Source organism: Tachyglossus aculeatus, chromosome 9 (genome assembly GCF_015852505.1).
Source record: "Tachyglossus aculeatus isolate mTacAcu1 chromosome 9, mTacAcu1.pri, whole genome shotgun sequence".
Taxonomy (NCBI): domain Eukaryota; kingdom Metazoa; phylum Chordata; class Mammalia; order Monotremata; family Tachyglossidae; genus Tachyglossus; species Tachyglossus aculeatus.
Genome location: NC_052074.1, coordinates 1,137,517 through 1,163,493, shown reverse-complemented (window position 1 = coordinate 1,163,493; position 25,977 = coordinate 1,137,517). Strand labels below are relative to the sequence as shown.

At 56.5% G+C, this 25,977-nt stretch overlaps 1 protein-coding gene across 1 annotated transcript; it reads right to left on the bottom strand.

Moving 5' to 3' along the window:
- Window positions 1-974: 974 nt before the first annotated feature.
- Window positions 975-13,884, bottom strand: SIX3 (SIX homeobox 3). The gene is made up of 3 exons (XM_038751731.1): window positions 13,833-13,884; window positions 4,130-4,979; window positions 975-1,207 (listed from the first exon to the last, which is right to left on the bottom strand). Exons 2-3 carry the CDS (start codon window positions 4,969-4,971, stop codon window positions 1,015-1,017), a joined length of 1,035 nt encoding a protein of 344 aa, XP_038607659.1. The 5' UTR covers window positions 4,972-4,979; window positions 13,833-13,884; the 3' UTR covers window positions 975-1,014.
- Window positions 13,885-25,977: the final 12,093 nt, after the last annotated feature.

Here is a 25,977-nt window from a genome sequence, read left to right as displayed (position 1 = left end):
AGAGGGGAACAGGGGAGGGGGGGAAAGGAGACAGAAAAGCAGAGAGAGAGAGAGAAAGGGAGAGCGCAATATCATATACAGGCGATTTCTACACATATATTACAAACTGGGAAATGACCGCATCGTTAAGATATACATAATTCATATAAAATTTTGAAATAAAAATAAAAATCTGTTACAGTCATAATTCTTTTTCCTCATTTATAACCAGTACCCACAGAGGCAGTGACAGAAGTGTAGAAAAAAAGGTGCTTTTACGAAGAAAATGATTGTCTGCTGAACAAAAAACAGAAAATTGCATCTTGGTTGACCCAAAAGTTGGAGAGAGAGAGGGAGAAAATGAGAGAGAGAGAGAGAGAGAGAGAGAGAGAGAGAGAGAAACAAAAAGGTGAGGAACGTTTATTTCCCTCTTTCAGGAGTTTCTTGTGTTTTGTACAAATTCGGATCGGAGATGGTGGTGTCGGTCTGACATTTGCTTGACTTTCGTTGTGGTGATTGCCGTAGTCTGTTGTATATGTCCGATATATTTTTTTAATCGTTTTAAATTAGAGAGAATTATTTTCCCAGATACAAATTAATCGTCATGCAGGTGGGGGTGCCGCGTCCATGGGAAGCGAAAAAGAAGAGTCGTGCTTGTCCTAGAAAGTGTACAATTGTCACCGTGTTTTTGTTGTTTTGTCTTGTTTTCCCGCAACACCAGCATTTAGGAATGTCTGTTGGAGTCCCGATGCTTGGGGGGTGAGGGTTGGGGGGGGGAGTTGGAGGGATTGGGGCGGGTGGGGCTTCCGTTAGGGTGAGAACGTTTTATCTGGATTTTCGTTTGGCTTGGTGGGGGAGAAGGGCAGGGAGGTCGTGTGTCCTGATTTGAGTTGGTTCTGGAGGAGTGGGTGGGGAGGAGAGGGGAGAAGGCGCTGGGGGAGGGAGTAAGGTTGGGAATGGGAGCAAAAGGGGGAAAGGGACGAAGTGGGGGGGTGGGGAGGAGAAGGACGAGAGGAGGACTGGCTGACCGTTATATCATACATCACATTCCGAGTCGCTGGAGGTTACAGAGAGGATGGAGGTGCCGGTGTCGGCTCGCTCCGCCAGGCTGGACACGCTGGTAGTGGGGCTGGCCGCGGTGGACGGCGACTCCGCCGAGCTGTGTGAGGGGCAGCCCGGCTCCGCCAGCGAGCGCATGCCGCTCTGTCCAATGGCCTGGTGCTGCAACCTGTGGGGCGAGCGAGAAGACCCGGGGGGCGGCCCCTGACTCAGCGGCCAGACGGCGGCCCCCTTCCCCACGCCCCGGGCGGCCCGCAACTCAGACACCCCCACTGGCCCCCTACCCCATGAAGCCCCGAACGGCAAAGGAGACCTCGCACCGTGGTTTAGGGAGCCCTGCACACACGTGGGGAGATATGTGCAAACGCGCAGGCATATAAACACAGGCGCCCTTGCCCATCCGCACTCGGGCACACGTGCACTCTTACACATAGATACTCACTTGTACCACTGCACGCGAATATATACCTCTATCCACAAATGCCATGGAGATACAGGCACTTGAATCTGCCCAGAAGCGTCCGCACATCAAGACGTAGGGACAGCTACTAAGGGCGCACTAGCACACACACACACACACACTCAAATACACACTCACGCACACCGCTTCTCTTTTTCTCCGTCCTGCAAAGCCTCCAGTCACTCACCCCCACACCTCGATCCAGCCCGGCCCCCGGTCCTGGTGGACAGGGCCACCTTTGAGCCGGTCCTGGTGCGGTCCTTTCACCGAGGTTCCGTCTTCGGTTCCCTCAGCCCCTGGCGGTCCGGCTCACCCTTATTCCAGTTTCTCTCGACCCCTACTCCTGGACCTCTCTCCTCCCCGCCCTCCGGCTCCTTCTTACGCCCGCTGGGCCCCGTTTCCCTTCGTCCCGGCCCGACTCGGCTGGCCACAGCCCGGGGCTACGAATCGGGAATGAAGGAGCGTGATGGGAGCCAGAGAGGAAGGGAGAAGGGCCCAGGTGACGGGGCCTGAGGTCGGGAGGAAGGGTAGGAAAGAGACAGAATATCTTCTCTTTCCCAACCTCCCTCTCTGGTTACAGCGACCGGGCCCGGCTTCTCTCCTCGAACCGATCCAGGCCTCTCTCGGCGCCTCTCGGAGCTTTCCGGTTCCTTTGAGCCCGAGGGGAGTGTGCATGAGTGTCGTGCTTGTGTGTGTGTGTTTATGCGTGTGTGCGTGTGCCTATGTGTGTATGTATCTCTGGGAGCATGACTGCTGTTAGGTGTGGGTTTCAGTCTCAGTGAGTGTTTGTATTTCGGTGGGTGGGCGTGTGTGGCAGCGCCCGTGGGATGTGAATGCGTATGTTTGCATTTGGATGTGAGTGTGTTCGTGTGCTTATGGAGCGAGCATGTATTTCTGCGGTGGTTTACACAGGCGTGCACCTATGGGAATGTATTTGAAATGAGTTTTTGCGTTTGAGTGTGGATTTCTGTCTGCGTGAGACTGTGTGCGCGGCCGAGGGAAGAAGTTTGGGGTTTCGTTTTGCCTCTAAAACGATCACCTGGAAGGGAAGACAGACGGGGCCTGGCCGGGTGGAACATCTGGCCCTGCAGGTCTCGAGCTGGGGAGGGAGAAGGGGGCTAACCCGGCCACACAGCCACGGCCGGAGAGGGTCGAGGCCTGCCCACCCGCCCTCCCCCTGTCGGGCGAAAAATTCATCGGACGGCGGGGCGATGGGGTGCGGGATTCAGTCCTGACGGCCCGCAGTCCTGCAGGACGGTATTCGAGCCCTTCTCCCGCCAAGGCTCGGTGCGGCCTCGGCTTCCGCTCCCTTCTTCCTTCTGGGGGGATCGACCGGGCAGGGGTGTCCCGTCCCTTCCTCTCCTCTCTTTAAATCTTTTTTTTCCATCTGGTTCCTTGTCCTTCCTTCCTCCTCCTGCTAGGCTCTTTGGGACGGACCGGCGGAGGACAGGCAAGCAGGCCTCCGGAGAATCGAGGCTCAGGCCGCCGGGGGTCCGGAGGTCGGGCCGAACGGATTCCTAAACCCGTCGGGAACTGGCTCCTGGCGCAGCAGGGAAATATGGGGAAATTCCCGAAATGATTTTTGCGCTTCTCCGTCTTCCCTGCCAACGTCGTGAAAGGCCCAGATGGGGACAGGAAAGACTCGGCCAGAGTTCAGGGGTCACTTACACACACACACACACACACACACACACACACACACACACACAGAGAGAGAGAGAGAGAGAGAGAGAGTCTTTCCTGATCTCCCCACCGCGGACTCGCCGGCCGCGATACCGGCATAGAGTCGCCGCTGAAGCGGGCCTCTCCCCGCACTTGGCGGCCATGAACCGTATTCGGCTGCTTATTTATTTATTTATTGCCCCTTTTCCTCCTGCTAGGGATTTCCGTCGTTCTTGTCTTTTTTCTCTTTCATTGTTTTGTTATTATTTCGCAGGGAATCAAGAAAAAAATTTACGCTGCCCGGCTAAAGCCTCTTCGTAGGTTTCAGCTCTGAGCCTGGCGGGCTCTCCCGCCGCCGGGAAGTGGAAGAAGGTTTTTCCGCGTTCTTCCCCGGGGCCCCGGGCTCTGTCGGGCGGAAGGCCCCGGCCTCCGGCTCGGCAAAGTTCCCCAGGAGCAGGACTCCAAGAAGCCCGTTCACTGTGGCTGGCGGTTGCCGGGCTCGGGCCCAGGCCTGGGCTGTCCTTCTCCCTTCCTCCCCCAGCAGAGCTATACATTCACCAAACGCACACGCAAACACAAACGCACATAGAAACACACAAACATCACACCTAGGCGCTCACACCGATAACCCTCCGCGCTCACACGCACACACCTCTTGAGAGGGAAACTCGCAAGTACCGCGGGACCAGAGAAACTGGCTCCCTTTCCGGCGCCAACTTTCCCGGACCCCGGAGGCTGAGGGGGCTGGGAGGGGAGAAAGCCGGCTTCTCCCACTCCCCACCATCCTAGGCCCCCCCGGGGTCCCCCCTCCTCCCCCGTCCCCTAGACTCCCGGTCCTCTCGGCCCCATCCAGGCTCCCTGCGGAAGAGTTAGGTCCCGGGAGCCTCCCGGAAGGGTCCGGGGGTGATGGTGTGTGGATGTGTGTGTGTTTTGGGGGGCGGGTGGTCGTCTCCGGCCCGGGGCACTGACCTGTTCTTGGCCGCCGCTGCCCGGTCCCGCTGTCGTCGGTTCTTGAACCAGTTGCCCACTTGCGTGGGGGTCAGCCCCGTGGCCTGAGCCAGCTCCCTCTTCTTGCTGGGATTGGGGTAGGGGTCCTGGAGGTACCACTCCCGCAGCAAGCTGCGCGTGCGCTCCTTGAAGCAGTGCGTCTTCTGCTCGCCGTCCCAGATGGTGCGGGGCAGCGGGAACTTCTTCCGCACGCGATACTTGTCGACAGGGCCCAGGGGGCGGCCCCGCAGCTTCTCGGCCTCCTGGTAGTGCGCCTCCAGCCACATGGCCTGCAGCTTGCCGTGCGACTCCTTGGTGAACTTGTGGTTCTCCAGGATGTGGTAGAGGTCTCGGAAGTTGCCCGTGTGGAAGGCGACCACGGCCCGGGCCCGCAGGATGGACTCGTGCTTGTTGATGGCCTCGCAGGCCCCCGGGGCCACGGGCAGGGACCACAGAAAGCGGCCCAGGCGTTCGATGTCCCCCGTCTCTTCCAGCGTTTCGCACACGCTGGCCACCTGCTCCGGAGAGAAATTGAGCGTCGGGAGCTGGAACATGGGCGAGTCTTCCCGCGGGGGCCGGGGGCCACCGCCGCCTCCTCCTCCTCCGCCGCCGCCGACTCCGCCAGCACCGCCGCCTCCTTCTCCTCCTCCTCTTCCTCCTCCTCCTCCTCCTCCCGAGCCGCTCCCGCTCCCGCAGCCGCCGCCGCCGCCGCCGCCGCCGCCGCCGCCGCCACTGGCCAGAAGTAGAGAGCGGTGATGAGCGTCGGCGAAGTTTGGCAAGAAGAAGTGGGTGGGATACAACTCTAGTGGGGAGCGGAAGACCATGGGATGACCTAGGGGGAGAGGAGAAAATTCAGGAAGAAGAGACAGAGCGAGGGGAACGGCAGCAGCCGCGGCAGAAGGAGAAGGAAGGAGGTGGAGGAGGAGGAGGAGGAGGGGGAGGAGGAGGGGAAGGGGGAGGGCGAGGAAGAAGAGGAGGAGGAAGAGGACGACGAGGAGGCGGAGGAAAATGAGGAGGAAGAGCAGGAGGGGGAGGGGGAAGAGGGAGAAGGAGGGGAGGGGGAGGAGGGGGGAGAGAAGGAGAGGAAGAGGAGGAGGGAGGAGGAGGAGGAAGAGAAGAGGAGGAGGGAAGAGGACGGAAGGAGCAAGGGGCACCCGTACCCCGCACTCATCCACACCCTCACGCACCCGCGCAGCCACATAGAGAGAGCGAGGGGGAGGGGGGAGCTGCCAGGCGCGGAGACACACACACACACACACACACACACACACACACACAGAGAGAGAGAGAGAGAGAGAGACAGAGACAGAGAGAGAGAGAGAGAGAGAGAGAGAGAGAGGCAGAGGGGCGGTCAACCACAGCCGAGGCAAGATTCAGCGATTCAACAGCGATCGCCCTAATGACAACAGCTTCATAACATCTCCCCTAAATCCACAGTGAGTGCGGCATTGAAACATTTTGTTTCGCTTTTCTATTGGTCTACCGAGTGTCGTTGTGGCGTTGCCACGGCAACACCTGCCAATCACTGTCAGGCCTGCCAATCAATAGTGAGTACGTAAGGAAGGTTTTTACCACTCGGCCTGAAGGCGGGGGGAGCGGGGGGGGGGGAGAGAAGGAGGAGGAGGAAGAGTGGGGGGGAGGGGAAGGGGCGGAGGAAGGGGGTGAGGGGAGAAAGATTTTTTTTAATCTTTGCAACTCTTACTCTCGCCGCTTCCCCTCTCTTTCCCTCTCGCTATCCTCTCCCCCTGCTCCTCCACCCCCCCACACACACACCAAATAAGGGATCAAATGATGCGAACAGCGTGATTTGTTGAATGGGATGAGCAATTAGAGGGTGGAATATTATTGTGATTTTAACGAGTCTCGTTAAGGGTAAAGGAGACACGGGGGAGCGGCTTGAATGGTCCGGGACGGAGGAAGCGTCGGGATAGAGGGCTCCCGGCTGAGGCCATTTATGCATGATTCCCACGCAGCCGCCTTCATTCTGCTTATCTGAGCACTAATAGCGCCGGCGGAGAAAGGAGAGATGAGATCATGAGACCGGTCCTCACGCCGGTGACCCCGTCAGGCAGCCGATCCAGGAAATGTGCCCCCCGTCCCCCCCAAGCTCCCGGCCTCTTGCCTTCGTCCCCAGCTCCGACTTTCCAGAGATGCTTCCACCGTCTTGGCTTCCCTGGTTTTCTCTCTCAGAACGGATAAAGACCCGGTCACTGGCTCTAGTCTCCTCGCCTCTCTTGGCGTTACTTTTCAAAAAGAAAAACAAAAATTGTCTCGGTTCTCTTCTCCCTGACTTTTCCTGTCTGTCTCTGCTTCCTTGTTTCTCCTTCTCTCTCCCCCACTCCCTCCCCCCCACGGCCATTCTCCCTCCCCAATCCCCGGAGTCCTGGGGGAAACAAAAGGGAGGGGAGAAAGCTGTCGGGAGACCCTCAACTCGCTCCCACTTCCCAGCGATGTAAGGTCTCTCACATAAAGCTTCTTCCATCCACAAACTTGGACAGTGCCGAGAGCGTGGGTGTTTTTATTTGGGGGAAAATTGTAAAAATAATTATTGCAATGGTATTAATCATAATAACAATCATAAAATTCGGACCACTCTCTATTCCCTCTTGAACCCGCAGATCGCGAAAGCGAGGGCCGAGCCGGGCTTTCTGCGTATTAAGCTCCCTCCAGCCGCCGCTGTCGCCGTCGCCGGCGGCGGACCCGGCTACCACGCAGCTCTTTATTATCAGGGTTGTTGCTTTGGAGAAGATTCAGTCACAGCCGAGCCGGCCCGCCTTTTGTTGAGGGCTGGGGCGATGGAGGTGTGATTTACGGAGATTTGTTCGGGTCAGAGGCGCCTTCCCCCGCGCCGGGTATATTTAGACAGGACCGAGTTTGGTGTTAAAAGTGTATATTTTGAATGGGTTCACACCCATGAACAAACAATGCCGGCTTTGTCGGCCCCATGTACAACGCGTATTGAAGCGCAGCGTCCAGACTTCAACTAATCTGCCCTCAATAAAGCTGAAATCATTATCCTAAGCCCCTTTCCAGAAGAAGAAAATCATTGAGGAATTCAAAACTTCTCTTTTTTTTAAAAGATCTTTTCTGCATTCCGATGCAGATCTGGGGGTGAGGGTGGAGCCCGTGTCCTATACAGAGACATCAATGGGGTAAGGGGAAGCGAGAGAGTGAAGAGAACAGGGAGACGAGAGAGAGAGGAAAGGGAGACGAGAGAGGGAGGGGAGCGAAAGAAGAAAGAAGAGAGAGAAGAGCGAAAGGAGAGGAGAGATAAAGAGAAGAGATGGAGGAAGAGAAAGGAGGGGGAAAGGGAGAAAGAAAAGAAAGGGAAAAGAGAGGTGGATGAGAGGGAAAAGGCAATGGGAAAAGAAAGAGGAAGAAGAGAGGGAGATAAAAGGGAGAAGAGTGGAGAGAGAGCGGTGACAATTAAAATGGGGACCCATAGCACGATGGAGACGAGCTGGAGACCAGCTCCCTCGAGTTCTGGAGAGGGATGGTACTTGGATGTTGGTCCCGGGGTGGCTCCAGGATGGGGAGGGAGAAAATCAAGTATTCCAATCAGAAGAAGGCTAAAGGATTGAATACCTCGGACCTTGGATCTCCTAAAAAAAAGCTCATACACAAATTCACACATCCGCCACACACACTTTCACAAACATCCGATTTCACACAAATCCGTCCCACCCTCACACACATTATCAGAAACATCCTCACATACGCATATACATATTCTCGCAACTTCACATTCACAAAGTAGCACATATTCTCACGAATACCGTCGCAAATTCGCACACATTCTCACGTACAAAAAAGCATAAATTCACACATGTTCTCGTATTCGCAAATATTCACTAATTCGCATACATGCTCACATATACAAACGCTCACAAATTCGAACACAGCCTCACATACACATGCCCACAAATTCACACACGTTCTCGCTTTCACAAATACTCACAAATGCGCACACCTCGTATACACACTCATGCACCACCAATTCACACAAGTTCTCACATTCACACGCTCACAAATTCGAATCAATCAATCATATTTATTGAGCACTTACGGGGTCCAGAGCACTGTACTAAGTACTTGGAAGAGAGTACAATATAACAAACAGGGTCAGTATTCTCATATACCCAAACACTCATGAATTCGTACACAGATTCACCTACAAAGACCCTCACAAATTCACACATATTCTCACATTCAGAAACACTCTCAAATTCGCCTATATGCTCACATACAAAACACTGACAAATTCGCACACATGTTCACACACACACACACGCACTCACAAATCGGCCCACATGCTCACTTTCTAAAACACTCACGAATGCACAGCCATTCACCAACACACTCACACCCACCCACGCGAGACAACGACGTCTCCCAGCTCTGCAGGGGTTTTCACGCTCTATCCCTTTTCTACTTCTCGGCCCACGAGGCTGCGGCGGGACTCCAGGGCTCTTGGGGGCGGGTCAGGGTCTCTCCCCAGAGAAGACCGGGATTTTCAGTGAAAGAGTAAAGAAAAGAGGCCAACTAGGACCTGTTTCTCTGTAATCCTGTTCCTTGCGGGGGAGGGTCCCGGGATCAGGGGGCGCGGGGAAAGAGGGGTGAGGGGGGCGGAGGAAGCGACGGAGAGGAGTGCGCACGGGTGGGGTTTTTTCCTACGAATTCGAGGGGAGAGCCGCCCTGAACCCGAAGTCGCCACCCCACCAGCCGAGAACCCATTCGCCTTGTTTTCTGGCCGAGCAAGAGCTAAGAAGCCCCCTGTGTCCGTCGGCTCACGTTTTCCCCGGAGGCCCCAAACTCTCTCTCCTTGAAAGGCCTGGACCCGACCCTCCCTTTCCTTTCCCCGGCCCCCCATTCTCCCCTGCCCTGGCCCCGCAATCCAGGGACAGGGGTAGGGGCTGGGGGCGGTCCCTCCCCCGGCTCCCGGACAGAAACGAGCCCGTCGCCGGCTCTGCGCGCGGGGCTGAGGCCTGGAAGGAGATGGCGGCGGCTGAGGAAGGGACAGCAGGCAAGCGGAGTGTCCAGTGCCGGAGGGTCAGGGGCCGGGGTCGCTCTCCACGCTGCGAGGGTTGAAACATGGAAAGAACAGCCACCCCCCTCTCTCGCACGGTCTTCTAGCCCCCACCCACTCTCCGTCCCCAGAAACCCTTCTGGAAATCTGTGAGTGTTTGGGATGAGCACTGCCGGGGGGTGAAGGAGGGGTAGGGATGGGGGGAGTCGGGGTCCAGACTTTATCTTTGCGAACGGCCCGGGCCCTCGGGATCGAGGGGTCTCGGGAAAGGGGGGGGGGCTTATGGGTGACAGGCTGTCGCTTTCAGGGTCAAGTTGAGTCTGGTTCGCGCCCCCAGTCTGGTCACCCTCCCATTCTGGTCCTGGGGTAGAGGGCGACTGTCCAGGTGGGCCCTGCGGGTGGGGTCTAGAGGACTCTGGGCTCCTGGGGCGGGGGGCAAGAGGGGGAGGCGGAGACCGGTCCGGGGGCGGTTCCTTGGCCTGAGAGAAAATATGTGAGCGCCAGGCCCGGGTAGGAAGCCGCTCGGACCCTCGGAGCCTTTTAAGAGGGAGAGAGGCTGAGTCGAGTAAGGCATCAGGCGAAGCGGGTCCGGTCCTTGCTTGGCCAACTGTCCGCCCCGGGGATCCCGGATCTGCGTCCCCGGGTGGGGACGGAGGGAGCGGACCTGCGGGAGGAGAACGCGGCTCGGAGCGGGACCGCACTCCCGCCTCTTCCCCGGACCCTTCCCCTATCAGCCCCCTCCGTGCGCCCTCCATCCCGAATCCAAAATGTGTGCATCTTCCCAGCGGCTCAGGGACACTCGCCTGGCTTTTCTGGATCCCGCACCTCCGAGTTCAAGGGGAAAAGCGACTCCGCGTATCTCAGCCCGAGGTCGCCAGTCCCCCGGCTCCTAGCTGTGCCCCCCACCACCCCCGCAGTCTCTTCAGTCTTTCCAGTCTCCTGGTCCCAGTCTTCTTCAATTCAACATCTCTCAGTCAGCTTCCCCATTCCTCCCCAGCCCCTCCACCCCCAGCCCCCAGCCAGCCTCGCCCAGGGCAGGGCTGGATCTGGGGGCGGGGGGGGAGCATAAGGGGGAGTCTTATCATTCCTTTCCCCACCCCACGCGCTGTCGCGAGGACCGGCTCTGACCAGCTCACAACTCTCCCTCTCTCCAACCACCGCGCCTTCTCCGAGCTGGGGCGAAGCCCGGCCTTGGGTGGGGGTGGGGGGCCTCAAGGGACCCCAGGCTTTTTTTAACCATAGAAAAAGGCGAGGAGCAGGCAGAGAAGCCCCCCCCCCTTCCCCTCCCGCCCCTGAGCTCCCCTCCCGCGGTCATTGTATCGGGACAGTAAACACCGCTCGCTTTTTCCCTCAACCTTGCCCGCAGCATCCAAAGTTCCCGGAGGGCCGGGAAATTTGAATATTTGATCAGCCCCTCATTAGCCGGGCGCCCTGCTAAGGACGCTGCGCTCCCGAAAGCGGCCCGGGCCCCGCATTTAACGCCTTGTTAGCGCCGCTTAATGAAGCGGCCCCGATGGCTGAAAGGAAGGCACCCAATGTCGACTGGCTCCTTCTAATGAGCAGCATCAAAACGCCGTCCTGAATAGGGCTGGGGCTTCCCGGCCCGGGCCCCCTCCTGAGACCCCCCTCCTGGGACCCCCCTCTTGGGACCCCCCTCCTGGGACCCCCCCCCGCCCTCAGCCCCTCCGCTCCGGCCCCTTTCACGCGATTTCAAAGATCAAGTTAGGTTAGCGCTCCCGCCGGCAGAATCTTCGCTCACCCCCCGCCCCAGGCCTGGACGGGGAGGGGTGCTCGGAGGGTCCCGAAGAAGGGGAGGAAGGCGGGGGTGGGGAATGGAAGAGGAAAGCGGAGTCAGCAGAGATGGGCGGCGGGGGCGGGGCTGGAAAGACCCCTCGGAATACCGCCATGGGCATGGAGAGGTAGAGGCCGGAAGGCAGGGACGTGGAGACACAGAGACAGGGGCAGAGACATGGAGAGACAGAAACAGGGAGACACCTGAGACAAGGAGAGACGGAGAATCGGGGAGAGGTAGAGGAAGAGGGTGATAAACTGGTGGGGCTAGTGTATCTTCTCCCCCACCCCCCAAGATCTCTATTTCTAGTCTTCCCTTTCCCCACGGTTATGCTCCCCTCTTCCCTTTTAGCCCCCCAGGTTAGAACGTCAGCCCGGTTGGTTGAAAGGAAAGTCTCCCTCTTTTTACAGAGCCCCACAAGGTGGGCGCGGGGGGTGGGAGGGCGAGAGGATGCGGGAGGGGCTTCGAGGGAAGGCAAAACAACCGGGAGCGGTATCAGGATGGAATAGGAAAAGAAAAAAGAAACAGATACGAAAATTGCGAAAAACCAAAACCAAAAAGAGGTGTGAGTGTCCGGAGTAAGGGTCGGGAGAGGGAAGAGCGGCGAAGAGTTAGCATGCAGGTTCTCACCAGCCCGCCCGCCGGCTCGCCCGCCTCTCGAACATTCCCTGAGCACCTATCTCGCCGCCTGCTCAGGCCCTGAGCGCAGCGGGACTCTGGGGCACTTTGGTCCCCTTGACCCTCCTTCCGCCTGCCCCAGCTGGGACCACCCAGGAACACCCCTCCCCCTGCTCTACCCTCCGGGTAGGGCGGGGGCAGGCGGCGACCCAGAGGTGTTTCCCTATTGCCCACTGCGAACCTGGGCTAACAGGCCTCAGGTAGGAACGGGAAAATGATTCGAAATAAGGAGGCTCCCAAAGGTACTCTAACGGGGGCCTAGCATCCTGTTCTTCTTCCCCTCCTCAGCTGGAGCAAGTCCCCCTTCTTTTGGGGGACTTTTGCAGCCCCAGCGACCCCGCGGTTCGATCTTAACTCGTCGGCCTCTGTCGCAGGACTTTATGGGGCCCAGACCTACCTGGGGAAACCAGCAAACTCCAGGGCTTTTCTGGATTCCCAGGCCGGAGGTCTCCGCGGGACTCTAGGGGTTGCGGAGGTGTGTGCGGGCGAGGGCACGTAGGTGGCACCCACACCCACACGGCCACGCGTGCCCTCGCCCGCACACACCTCCGGGTACGGGGGGCCGTACTAGGCACCCCGAAGGCCGCCCCCTGCGGGACGGGATTCCCGGATCCCTCTTCTTCTGGAAACAGGCCGGGTCAGGGCGGGATTCGAGGTCGCGCTCCTGAATTCGCGCGTGGGCAAGCCAGGCCGGAACCTGCGGCCATCCAGGAGGGATCAGGGCCCCAACGAGAGAACGGCCATCAAAGTCACACACCGAGCAGGGCAGCCTGCCCCTCTCCTCTTCCCCACCTAAACTCCTTATAGACGGGGAACGTGTCTACCAATTCTGTCATATTGTCCTATCCCTAGCGCTTGAGAAGCAGTGTGGCTTAGTGGAAAGAGCACGGGCTTGGGAGTCAGAGGCCGTGGGGTCTAATCCCGGCTCCGCCACTTGTCTTCTGTGGGACCTTGGGCAAGCCACTTAATTTCTCTGGGCCTCAGTGACCTCACCTGTAAAATGAGGATTAAGACTGTGAGCCCCACCTGGGATAATCTCCAGCGTTTAGAACAGTGCTTGACACATAGTAAGCGCTTAACAAATGCCATCATTATTACCCCAGTACTTAGAACAGGGTTTGGCACATAGTAAGTGCTTAACAACTACCATTATTGTTATTATCATCATTATTCTGCACACAGTAAAAGCGCTATTGACTGATTGGTTCCGCCCTCCAGCTCGGCCCCACCCCGTGGGGGATCCCAAAGCGTGGAAAAAGCCAGGGATCTGGGGAGGCGGGTGCCCGAGGGGCGGAGGTCGGAGTCGTGCCGACCCTCGGTCTCCCGACACGTTCGACACCAATCGCAAGGAAAGAGAATCGAAGCAAAGCGAAGGGCGCGGCCGAGAACCGCTTCTCTTCTGGCCAGGAAGAGGGCGGAGGGCAGAGAGAGGGGTCAGAGGAAGAGAAGGTCAAGAAGGGATAGGGGTTCCTGGTTTAGATGGGACAGGGGTATACGGACTGCGCATCGAAAAAGCGCTCAGATTTGGGGCGAGGGTAATGGGTTGAGGGGCTGGGAAAAGCAAAAAGGGGAGGGGAAGAAACGAAGGGCGAGAAAGAGGAGGAGGGGGAGGAGGAGGAAGAGGGGAAGGAGGAAGAGAAGATGGAGTGGCCCGGGAGGCCAGGGGAGTCGAACTGGGCCAGTCCGGACTGGGCCAGGAGGAGAAGGAGGGAGAAGCTGAACTTTGCTGTTTTTATTGTGTCTCTTCTAGTCCCAGTCTAGAAGGTCGCCCGCCTTCCCCTGCTCTGCAAGCCATTTCTACCCCTGTCCACGGGGCACCAGGTAAGGCCTCGAATTTTTAATTTTGAACTCGGCCTCTCCACCCATCACGGGCACGCTGCCCCCCGCCCCCCTTCTCCGCGTATTCAAAACATCCTGGGGTATCCAGAGGAAACCCTCCCCCGGGGGAGAGAATAGGGGGAGGGGGAGGAGGGGAAAAGGGGCGGAGGCGGGAGGGGGAGGGGGCAATCCGTCGGAGAACAGGGTCCAAAGGAGGAAAATGTGGGCGCCTCCTTTCCAATCAGTCGCGTGCAGTCCCCAAATCGCAGCTTCTCGGACAGCCGGAGTTGGGGTGGGACCCCCGCCCCCCGCTCCCGAGCCCCTGGCCTTCTAGATCTAAGCCCTCGGACCCCCAACCTCTCGACCCTCACCTTCCGCTCCTCTGGTCTCGCGTCTCGGGGCCGGGAGGCTCGGCGCTCCCTCCCCCGGCGGCGCACAATAGCCCAACTGGCCGAATGGCATCTCCAGAGATCGGGGCGGGGGGAGGGGGAGAGGGAGAGAAAATGAAAGAAATTCGGGTTGTCGGTGAAAGCCAAGTTAAAAGTCTCGAAATGTCCCTAGAGTGCGCGGTTCCACAACCGCACGTACACACTTTCATTCATTCAGTCGGTCGTATTTATTGAGCGCTTACTGTGTGCAGAGCACTGTACTAAGCTCTTGGAAAGTACAATTCGGCAACAGATGGAGACAATCCCTACCCAACAACGGGCTCACAGTCTAGAAGGGGGAGACAGACAACAAAACAAACCAAGACACACGAACACACCTACCCCCATCCACACATAAATGCACCCTCACGGACATATGCACATGCATTCGGACATACACAAACATACAGGCACGCACATGGACATTCATTCACACACACACACGCACACACACACACACTCAGACCCCCTCCCCCCAAAAAATGCCCAGAGAAATCCAGACCCCCAGAGTGCCGCGCTTGGAAATATGTCTCCTCGAGACCCTCACACTCATACACCTCCCTCGGGTGCACTCGACCCTACAAACACATCCCTGAATCTCCAGGACTCAGGGAGCAGCAGCGTAGATAGAATCCTCCAAGGACCGCGCCCCCTGCCCCACTCCAGAACCCCAGATCCCACGCCCCACCCGGGACAGCGCCAGCCTGGCTGCTGGGCGATCCCGCCCCACCGGACCCGGGGCTCTGGGGGTCCGGGGGTCCCGGGGGGTTGGGGCGGGGCCGGGGGCGGATTTTCAGCCCTGGCCCACGGGGCTGTGTCCCGGGATCCGGCGTGCTTACCTGCTGCTAGGTACGGGAAACCGGGCGCAGGCAAGAGCGGAGGGTAAATATTCATTAGGAGGGAAAAATAGGCTCCTTTAAACCCCCTGTCTCTTCCTCTCTCTCGCCTTTCTCCTCTCTCTTCTCTCTCGCTCTGTCTGCCTCTCGCTCTCTCCTCCCCTCTTCCCCCTTCTCTGCAGAGTGTCAGCCCCCTCCACCTGTTAACGAGACCACGGAGGGGGCTGAGGTTGCCCAGTGATTTCCCCCCCCCCACCCCCTGCCTCAGGGCACCGTCCCCGGGCGATCCCCTTCCTCCTCCTCTTTGCCCCTCCGCCCCTCCCCCCTCCCTGTAAATAAACCGTTAGAAGAGAGGTGGTTTAGCCCTTGGGCTTGAGCCTGCGATGGGGGAGGAGGGGGCAGGCCGGCCCGACTCGGACTGTCCAGTCCTAGTCGGGCAGCCACCCACCCCTCCCGGTGCCCTGCCCCTCCCGCCCCACTCTGTCCTCTCTCTTCCTGTGCCCTGCCCAACCTCCATTCTCCCTGCATTTTCTGCTCCCATCATGCCACGCCCTGCCCCCTCCCTGCAATGTCTCGCCCCCTCCAGGCACCCCTTTCCCTCTCCCACCCCACTCCCTCCCCCATCCCGTCCTTCCCTGACCCTTCCCGCCTCGCCCGGCTCAACCCCTCCTCCCCCATTCTGGTCCCGGGCTCCCGAGGGGGCAGTGATTCTATCCCAAGCCTGGCCTTGAAGGTGGAAAGGTTTCCTCTCTCCTTCTTTAAGCTAGGACCAACGGACGCCCCCATGCCCCCCGGCTCCCCCTCCAATGACTTCCTTCTCAGCCCTTCCTCACCTGGACCGGTCCTGATCGGAAGAAGAAACAGTGTGTGTGTGTGTGTGTGTGTGTGTGTGTGTGTGTGTGTGTGTGTGAGTGTGAGTGTTGGGGGGAGTCGTCTCTGGGTGGCCTAAAAGAGGGAGGAGCCCAGCATTCAATCCTGACCCATGAACCCAGGAGGCAATGACCCAATGCCCCCCACCACAGCCCCCCACCACACACACACACATGCACACACACGCATATACACCAACCACAAGTCCCCAGATTAATGTCGCACCCAGCGAAGTGCCACGCACAGCAGAGTGACACACATGACATTATGTGAAACATAGAGACACGTTATGTCACACACAGAAATATATCACGCCGTCATGTCACCCACTACAACAGGTGACACACGAGAAGGTGATACACATGGCAGCATGTGACACACGGTGATATGACACACGCAGCAATCTGTCACACCAGGAGATGTCATACAGATACATGTCACACACGTGGCAACAGGTGACACACAGTGATGTGTCATGAAACAATATGTCACACCAAGAGATGTGTTACACAGCGAAGCACCCTACACATGCCTTGAATCTACCCCAGTGTTTAACCTAGTGCTTGGCTCACTATAAGTGTTGAATCGATTCCATTAAAAAAACATAGCCAACTATCGCGTATCCAGACACAGCTTACACGCGGACACACTGAGGCACACGTGCCTTCACAGGCGTGCATCGCTCACACGCAAATACTCATGCATTCGCACGCATTCACCTCTCACAACGATTAGCGCAAACACAGGATGCCTCACCCATCCCGGGCCACTGAAACGCGCCCAGGAGCAGCCCCACAGATCTCCAAGACATGACACAGACATCTGCCTAGGGGTCCACACCTGACCGCGGGCGTCTACACGGCGCTCCGCGTAGCCGAGTGGGACGTGGTGGGAGGAGGTGGTTGTTTGGAGGAAGCGTGTTGGAGCTGTTCGGCGATGCCGGGGCCTGGCCAGGCAAGGGGGAGGGCTGAAACTCGGACTCTTCTCATCCCTGCCCCTCTCCGCACCCCCGCCCCAAACAACCCATCGGCCAGTCTCACTTCCCAGAAATTCCAGGCTCCTCTGAGGTACGCCCAGGTGACCCCCAAACCCCCCTCGTCCTTCCTGCTCCGGGTTAGGGGTTGTGGGGCGGCCCTCCTGGTCCTCTCCTGGTTACAATCTCCCTGAAGACCCTGCTCTACTTTCCCCCAAGCCCCTGGCCATTTCCCTGGGGGCAGAGGGCTCTAGAGTCACACCTTAAGGGCTGGGACAGCAGCCATTCTGGCGATCGAACCGCCAGGCCCCTGGGAGGGGACCTCCGCCTGGTTCTGGCCCTAATTCTGGTTCTGGTTCTGGTTCTGGTACTAATCCCAGCTCTGCCCCTTGTCAGCTGCGTGATTTTGAGCAAGTCACTTCACTTCTCTGTGCCTCAGTTCTCTCATCTGTAAAAATGGGGATTAAGACTGTGAACTCCACGTGGGACAACCTGATTTCCTTGTATCTACCCCAGCGCTTAGAACAGTGATTGGCACATAGTAAGCGCTTAACAAATGCCATTATTATTATTGTTATTATTATTATTCTGGCTTCTCTTCCCTCTCCCTCCGGGCTCGGCCCGGCCCGGCCATTTCTGTGGAAGTCCTGTGGGCACAAAGAGGAAGCCACACTGGGAGAATGTCTGTGTATGCACAGGTACCTTCATATATACACACACCCACACCTATGCATGTAAACGTGTACATATGCACACTCTGTATTTCCAAGGTCCCACATATAAACCCGCACACTCCTCTCACATACAAGTACAACAGCACATACACGCACATATATTCACTCATTCTAATACCACATACACTCTCACCTAGCCACATATGCAGCTACGTTTACCACACAAATTCTCCCACCGGGACAGAAACTTCCACGTACATTCACAGAAACTCTTCCACTAATATACCCACTCGCACCCACCGCTCACCCCAGACAAGTCCCCTGTAAGCAGAAGCAGAAGAGAGACAGCCGAGAGTGGCCGGCTAGAACTCGCTCGAGGTCTAAAGAGGGAGGAAGGCGTGATGGGGCCTGCGGGGAAAGGAGAGGGGAGACCAGAGAGCCTGCTGGAGCAGGAAAACCCAACGAAGGCGGACAGACAGACTGAGGACCGAGAAGGCCCCAGCAGTCCTTCGGGTTCCCGTGCCATCGTTTTCGATGGTGGATTTTTTGTTTTGTTTGTTTGTTGGTTTTTGGAAATTGGGGAATGATGAAAATGAATTTCCACCCTCACCTTCTCAAACCCACACAGAGCGCGTACGCACACACACACACACACAAACACACACACACAGTCAACATACAGTCACACCTTCCCCTTCTGAAATACCCACAGGCACCATTTGCGTAAACTCACGTACTTCTCCGAATAAACACATTTGCACTCAATTCCCCGATTATACCCGCTCATATGCAATTACTTTCCCGAATAAACCCACGCCAACATACACACAGTTATCTGAACCCACACAAACCCAATTCCCGGAATAAACGCTCACCGTTTCACACCCACCGATCCCTGGAAATACACACACACACGCACACACGCACACAAGTCCCCAAACAGACATACACAATTCACACATACCCCCACAGACACCCTTCTCCCCGAATACAAACGCACGATTCTCTGGATACACCGACATAAACGCACCTTCACAATTCCTGGAATCCAATCCACTGAACGCACGCAAATACACACACACACACACACACACACACACACCACAAACACACGAGAGCGCGCGCGCACACACACACAAACACACACACACACAAACATACACTCGCACGTCTCCGGCTGAAGCCGGATTTTCGTAGAGAAGAGCCAGGGGCACCAGGAGCCAGGAGCTGGGCGGTGGGCGGTGGGCTTCATGCCTGGGGGCTAACCCGGCCGCCCAACACACTCCTAAACGCGGGGACCGGGGAGGGGAAGAAGGCCAGTCGCTCGTACAAGCCTGCCTGCAGGTGAGAGAGAGAGAGAGAAAGAGAAAGAGAGAGAGAGAGAGAGACCATGGAGACGTGGAAGGAGTGGAGAGGGGAGGAAATCCCCAGAACGGCCCAGCCCTGTCCGAGGGACTAGAAGCCCGAGTGGACTCGTCCGGAGAGAGGCTGGCCAGCTCTTCCATCTCCCCCGGGACTCAATTCCCCTCTCTCGACTCGCCGACCCCAACCTCTGAATGGGTTCATTCAATCGACCCGCTTCTTCCAAAGCTGTATATGCGTGCTCGTGTGTGGGCGCGCAAGCTTGTGTATGCCCAGAAAGGCGCACTCCCAACTCATTCACGCCCCCACGGCGACCCCGGGGAATCTCCCTGTGTCCCCACGGAGAGCTCGGACCGGACTCGGGCCTCAGCCCCAGCCTCGGGCCTGGCGCGACGGCCCCACGGCGGCCCCTCCGAGAGTCTTCCCCAGATCCCGCGCAGGGTTTGGGGAGGGGGGTCTCGAACAGGAAATAACCGAGAACGCATCCTCCGAGAGGAAGGGCCAAGCGCCCCCTTCCCAGCGCCCCCCGACCCGAGCCCTCTTCCCACTCGGCCGAGCTAATTTTCCCGGTTCGGATGAAACTGGAGTCCGGACGGGAGGCCTGACGAGGACCCGGGGATGGCGGGGCAACCCGTGGGGACTCCTGGGTCCTGCTCCCCCCGAGAGGGTCGGAGATCGAGGGCAGGTCCCGGGGCTAAGAGATGGGGCTTACCTCCAGGGCACAAAGAAACCCGTTTCAGGAGATTCGGAGTCGCACAAGCCGGAAAGGGGGGAAGGGAAGGGTGGGGGGAGGGCCTCTTCAACCCCTCCTCCCTTTTCTTTACTGCTAAACTTTCATGCTGACTTTTTCCCAGTCTCCCAGGCTCTCCCGGCTCCTTCTCTCCGATGGGCTGGAAGAACGGATTTTGCTTTTATTGATTTCTTCTTCCTGGTTTGGTTTTAGTGAGTTTTCATTTTCTTATTTATGTGTTTATTTTTGGCGGGGCGAGGGATGTTTGATTAGTCGAGGATTTCTTTTTCAAATAAAACAAGGGGAGAAAATCCCATGTAAACGACGGGTTGTCGGCGGCTCTTCCCTTCTCTGCCGCCAGCTTTGTTTCCTGATTGTCCCTCCTCGGGGTTTGCACAGAGACGCCGTACTCTTCGAAAGGGAGGGAGAGACGGACAGAGGGGGGAGACCCCGGGGGAGAGGGGAAAGGAGAAATGGAGAAGGGGAGAGAAGAGAATTGTTCCTTCTTCTCCTGGAGAATCCCCCCCTCCCCCGCAACCCAAGCACCCCAATCCCTTCCGGCAGCGTAACTTTCCCGCCCGCGCAACCGGGATTCCTACTCCAAGCCGTCGCTGCGGGGGTCTCCCGAACTTGATTTCCTGGACTTTTCCCGGGACGACGGTGGAGAGGGGAAGGGGCCAGGATTCAGGCTCCCACGCACTCCCCACCCTTGGCAAGGGGCCCCTATTGCTCCCGTCCTCGTACTGCGAAGGCGAGGGGCTGGGACTGAGACCTAGCGCTTTGTCTTGGGAGTCCGGAGCGGCCGGACTCCCGCGCCTCTCGTCCCCCGGTGTCGGAGGCGCAGCGGGACTTTCTGCTCGGCTCTGTCGGGGGTCTTTTTTTGTTTCCTAGCAGCCCCCGGAGGCGCCGGGGGTGGAGAGCGGCCTCTCCATGACGAGTGGTCCCTTCCCATCCCCGCTGGCCCCCACTTGAGCCGCATCACCGTTGCTGCCTCCGGTCACTGGAGCGACCTGGGCCGGTCCCGAAATCCAGGCCTGGGACACCTGGATCCGCCGCCTCCTCCAGCCCCCTCAAACCCGTCAGAATCCCCAAATTCTGCGGCACCCCCGCCCTGGAAAAGAGCTCCATTCCAGAAATCAATGGGCGCTCACACACACATACACACACACACACACACACACACACACACATCCAACAGGCAGCCACGAACACTTTCAAACAGAAAAAACACCCACGTACACACCTAAGGGCAAACATAACCACACACCCAAATGCCCCCGCGCGCACACACGCACACATACGCACGCACACTCACTCAAGGGCACGAGGACACATCCAAGAGTGTCTCCACGCAGGCAAGCGTGTACACGGATTCGCAAACCCGTACAAGTAGCTGTCCACAGCCATGCGCCTGCAGGCGGCCTCCAGCATACACTTACACACTTACGCTCACACTGGTACACAACTCCTGCGCGTAAATGTGGGGCGGGGGGGGGGGGGGGCACGGCGCGGCAAAAATCCCACACATTTTTAACTACAATGATTACTAAATTAATAGCAGGCACTAAGACAGATGTCAAAACGTCTTGAAAATGTTTATCTGCGAATAATTGAGAAGGTGGCGGGGCGCATTATCTGATGCGGCAATGAAATATGTATGAAGAGCAGCTGTTTACAATAGGCCCCCTCAGCCGCGCAATGGCCGGGGCCCTTTCTCGTTAAACCGCATTGCAGTCCCCTCGGGCCACCCCGATCCACCCGCCAGTCGCTGTAATTGCTGAATTCTATTTTCCAAGCGCTTAGTACAGTGCTCTGCACAGAGTAAGCGCTCAATGAATACGATTGAATGAATGAAATGAATGTCTCGCTCCCTCCACTCCAAACCCACCCGGCCTCACCCTCCACTAACCCACCCCGGGCGGGAGGGGAATTGCGGGGGCCGACCGCTCTCGCTACGCCCCCGTGCGCGTTACATCGGGGTGGAGAGGGAGCGGGGGAGGGGCGGCTTGGACTCCGAGTGACTCAGGCAGGGTCCGGTTCACCGCGGGGTGATGGAGGCCGAGGCGGGGCCTTTGTTTTTTTGCTCTTTCCCTACAGCGCGCTTCCTGCCTTGGCTGAAGCCCCTTCCCCTCCCTTTCCCTGCCCCCTCTCTGCCCTCCAACTGCCCTCCCTCCATCCCTGCCCCTGCTTCCTCGGGCTGCTCCTGGAGAGACCCTCAGCACCAAGCCCACCTCTCCCGACCCCTGTAAGGTCCCACGTTACAGGTGCAGGCTCAACGGTTGGGAGCAAGTGAGAGGGTGGGAGTCTCGAGATAAGGGTGGGGGAGCGGGGTAAAGGAAGCGGGGGAGCAGGGGAAAGGGAAGAGAAGGGTGTGTGTATTCATTCAATCAATCAATCGTATTTATGGAGGGCTTACTGTGTGCAGAGCACTGTACTAAGCGCTTGGAAAGTGCAATTCGGCAACAGATGGAAACAATTCTATGTGTGTGTCGGGGGGTTAGGGGCTCCGCTCCGGGTCTGTCCCTCCTCGAAACCGTATCTGTCTCCCTCGCCCCTCTCAGCCGGACTCCTCCGCTGCGAGACCTGTTGCGGGAGCCCTCGTAATGCGACCCTGGAAACGTGGTGCTTCGGAGGGACCCCCGGCCCAAAATGGGAAGGGGAACGGGCGGAGAGCGGCGGAGGAGCGGCCCAGTTGTGTCCTGCGAAACCCGAGGGCGGTTTGGCCACGTCGCCCACACCCCGACTTCGCCGGCGTGGGGACGCCCCTCTCCAGACCCGTACCCCCCCCACACACCCCTTCCCCATGCCGGAGGGAGCCCAGCAGCTGCCCAGCTCCGTCCGAAGAGTGTCCGGTCCACCAGCCTTCGAAAACGGCCTCTCCGCTTCCGACCACCCCCGCCGACGCGGCCACCGCTACCGCCAAATTGCTCCCACGCCGAAAGCCAAATGAAACATAATTGCCTTCCTATATCTGTTGCTTTTATACCATTAAAATATTTTTAGTGACATTGCATAAAATAGCATCCGCCGCGATTCGTATTTACCTGCCCCTTTCTGCGAACCCCTTTCCGACTCTCCGGTCCTGAACCATGGACAATTAAGAAAAAAGCCCATCTTAGATATTGTATCTGTCAAGATAGGTTACAATTTCCATTAACCAAAAAAATCACCCCTATTATTCTTGCTGAAGAAGCCATGAAGCATATCTTGAACACTTTATTAATAATCATAGTTGTCAAAAAGAATTAGCGCCGTGGAGATTGCAGCCGCGAAAGGACCGAGCGTAGAGAAACGCTCGCAGCATCCGAGCATAGAAAAGTCGGCGTTTTCTTTTCTAAAGTAAAATTTTACAGAGAGGGGAAAAACTGGGCTAGTAAATTGACTTTAGAGATGGCTTTGTGGATTTAATTATACTGCAGTTGTTTTATAAATATGTTTCCTGAGGAAGCGTTTTTAGATGTAATGCTGTTGACACTAATCGAAAAAGACTTACAAAAGCTAATGCAAACCAAACGCCAAATTTTAGTCATTACTATTCCTATTTATTACAAACTAAAAGAAGCAATTAGCAGACAAGAATTTCTACTTGGCTAGCATTACAATGTCTACCCATTTAAATATAGAGGGGAAAAGTGTATGTGCGTGTATTATGCACACATATACTCGCCCTTCCGCACACCGGTCGTTTTCCTGAATCTATATGTTCTTACATACAGCTCACGTGTGCTAGGAGGAAATCAAAGTTCTTCGTTCCGAATGGACTCGAAGGGAGAGAATATCTAGTTTCTGACATCCGCGCTTAGGGTACTAATTTGGAAGGGAATATAGGGCCCGCGTTTGGGGCGGCGAGTGAGACATGGGCGAGGTGGACCCAGGAAAGCACGCTTTCCCACGGGAGTCATACACTCTTGCCCACGGAGACGTAGAGAGCCGTTATTTTCAATCGGAATATGAAATCTATTTCTCGTTTTCCTATTTCTGGGTGGGGAAGGGAGAGCTCTCGCATCTGTTTTTGGTTGGGTTAGTCATTTTTCTGAAGAGTTTGAGAAGCGGGAGAGCTCGTTTGCCCTAAAGTTTTAGGACAGACGTGGCCGATTCGATACTGGCTTACCGAGAGCTCATTCCGCTTTCCGGTTTAGAACGGAAAGTCTGCACTTTCGCTCTCGCATCAGGAGACACAGTGTGTGTTTTTCTGTGTGTATATTTGTGCAAAATGTTGGTATATACTTATGTATGTTGGCGTGTGTTGTGGGGGACGACTTCTATGTGTGTATGGGTTTTGGTAGGTGCGAATCTCCGTGCTTGGGTGGATTTGTATATGTTTGGGCTTGTGTCTTTCTGTGTTTTGTGAGTCTATGTGGGTGTGCGTGTGTTTATCTATGTGTGTGTCCATCTGCGACAATCATTCCCCGCCATTCTGTCACCCGTAGAGCGCACCACGCGCCCCCTTCTGTTTCAGAAAATTGAATTGGTTTGCTGACCGCCCACGGGTCGGACCGAGCGGTGAGCGGGGGAGGTTCGGGGCCGCGGACCCTGTCGGCCAGCAGCTGCGGGGACCAAGGAAAACTCAAAGGGACCCCTCCGGTTGTCAGGTCGAGAACTTCCCCGCCAGAAGGCAGGGCGAGGGTCTCCCTTAGCTCTGAAAAAAAAAACACTAGCAGAAGGAAGGAGATCCAGTTCTCTCCTTCTTCAAAGTCCTCTTTTCGCTCTCTCCCTTCTCTCTCCTCCTCTCCTCTCCTTCCCCCACCCCTCCCCTCCCCTTTCTTCTCCTCTTCTCTCCTCTCCTCTCCTCTCCCTAGCAGAAGGGAGAAGATTCAGTTCTCCCCCTCTTCAAAGTCCTTTCCTCTCCTCTCCTCTCCTCTCCTCTCCTCTCCTCTCCTCTCCTCTCCTCTCCTCTCTCCTCTCCCCTCTTCTCTCTCCTCTCCCCTCTTCTCTCTCCTCTCCCCTCTTCTCTCTCCTCTCTCTTGTCCTCTCTCCTCTCTCTTGTCATCTCTCCTCTCCTCTCCCCTCTTCTCTCTTCTCTCCACTCCTCTCCCCTTTTCTCTCTTCTCTTTTCTCTCTCCTCTCTCCTCTCCTCTCTCTCTCCAAGCCGCGGTCTCAGCAACTGTGAGCCAGACGTTCCCACGCATTTGCGCTCTGGGGAGATAAAGCTGGGGGAGTGAGTTCTTGCCCAGTCCCTCTCCCCCGAAGCAGGGAATAACGTCGATGACCAGCTGGCCCCGCCTTCGCCCCGTGTGCAGCCTCTGCCCACCCTTAGCACCCCCGCCTGGATTCCAGAGAGCAGGCAAAGCCGGGGCTCCCCATGGGGTGATAGCAACCCTGAAGTCCTGGCGGGACGAACAGACTGGCTAAAACAGATCAACTGAGAAGTTGAAGGGTGGTCAACATAGCGAATACACCGGGTAATTCCGGTTGGGGGCTGGTCAGACCCGACCGGAGAGACCTCCGAACCCCTAGGAGCATTTTCCCTGAATTTCAGTAGTAGGAGGAGGAGGAGGAGGAGGAGGAGGAGAAGCAGCAATAGTAAAGGTGTTTATTGAGCTCCCAATAGATGCACTGTGCTAAACCAAGTTCTTGGGGAAGAACAATAGGAGAAAGAGACATATTCCTTAACAATCAGTCAATCGTATTTACTGAGTGCTTATTTTGCTCAGAGCACTTTACTAAGCGTTTAGGAGAATACAATATAACAGTGTTGGTAGAAACGTTCCGTGGCCACAAGAAGCTTAAAGTCTAGAGAGGGAGGCAGACATTAATATAATAATTTACGTCTATGTACATAAGTGCTGTGGGGCTAAAGGTGAATAAAGGGTGCAAATCCAAGTGCAAGGGCGACGCAGAAGGGAGAGATAGTAGGAGGAATAAACGCTTAGTTCTTTACCTAAACAGAGCTTACATTTTAACGGAGGAGACCCCCGTCCCATCCCTCTCTGACTCCACTAGGCAAATTGATCCCCGATTCATTTTTCCTGGAGTCCGAATGTTTTCTTCCCTACCAGTCAATCGTATTTATTGAGCGCCTACTGTGTGCAGAACACTGTAATAAGAGTTCGGGAGAGAACAGCATAACGGAATTGGTAGACGTTCCCTGCTGACAGTGATCCTACACGAGCAGCAGCATGGCCCAGGGGAAAAAGCACAGACCCGGGAATCAGAGGACTTTGTGTGATCTTGGGCAAGTCACGGTACTTCCCCCTGTCTCAGTTTCCTCATCTGTAAAATGGGGATCAAATACATACTTTCCCTCCTTTCTTGTCTGTGAGCCCCTAAGGGATAGAGACTGTCTCACCTATCTTCTATCAGTGTTTGGCACATAGTAAGTGCTTAGCAAATACTATCATTACCATTATTATCAGTACCATTATTACTTGTACATATCTATTCTATTTATTTTATTTTGTTAATATGTTTGGTTTTGTTCTCTGTCTTCCCCTTCTAGACTGTGAGCCCACTGTTGGGTAGGGACTGTCTCTATATGTTGCCAACTAGTACTTCCCAAGCGCTTAGCACAGTGCTCTGCACACAGTAAGCGCTCAATAAATGCGAATGATTGATTGATTGATTGATTGATTATCATTACTACTATCTCCTGGGTCTAATCCAGGCCGTGGCCTCTTACTGATGTATTAAGCTCTGACCCTTT

Coding starts and splice junctions, on each gene's coding strand:
- SIX3 (XM_038751731.1), bottom strand. CDS start 4,971: ATGGTCTTCCGCTCCCCACTAGAGTTGTATCCCACCCACTTCTTCTTG. Junction 1,208..4,129: donor GCAGCGGCGGCCAAGAACAG/GTCAGTGCCCCG, acceptor CTCGCCCCACAG/GTTGCAGCACCAGGCCATTG.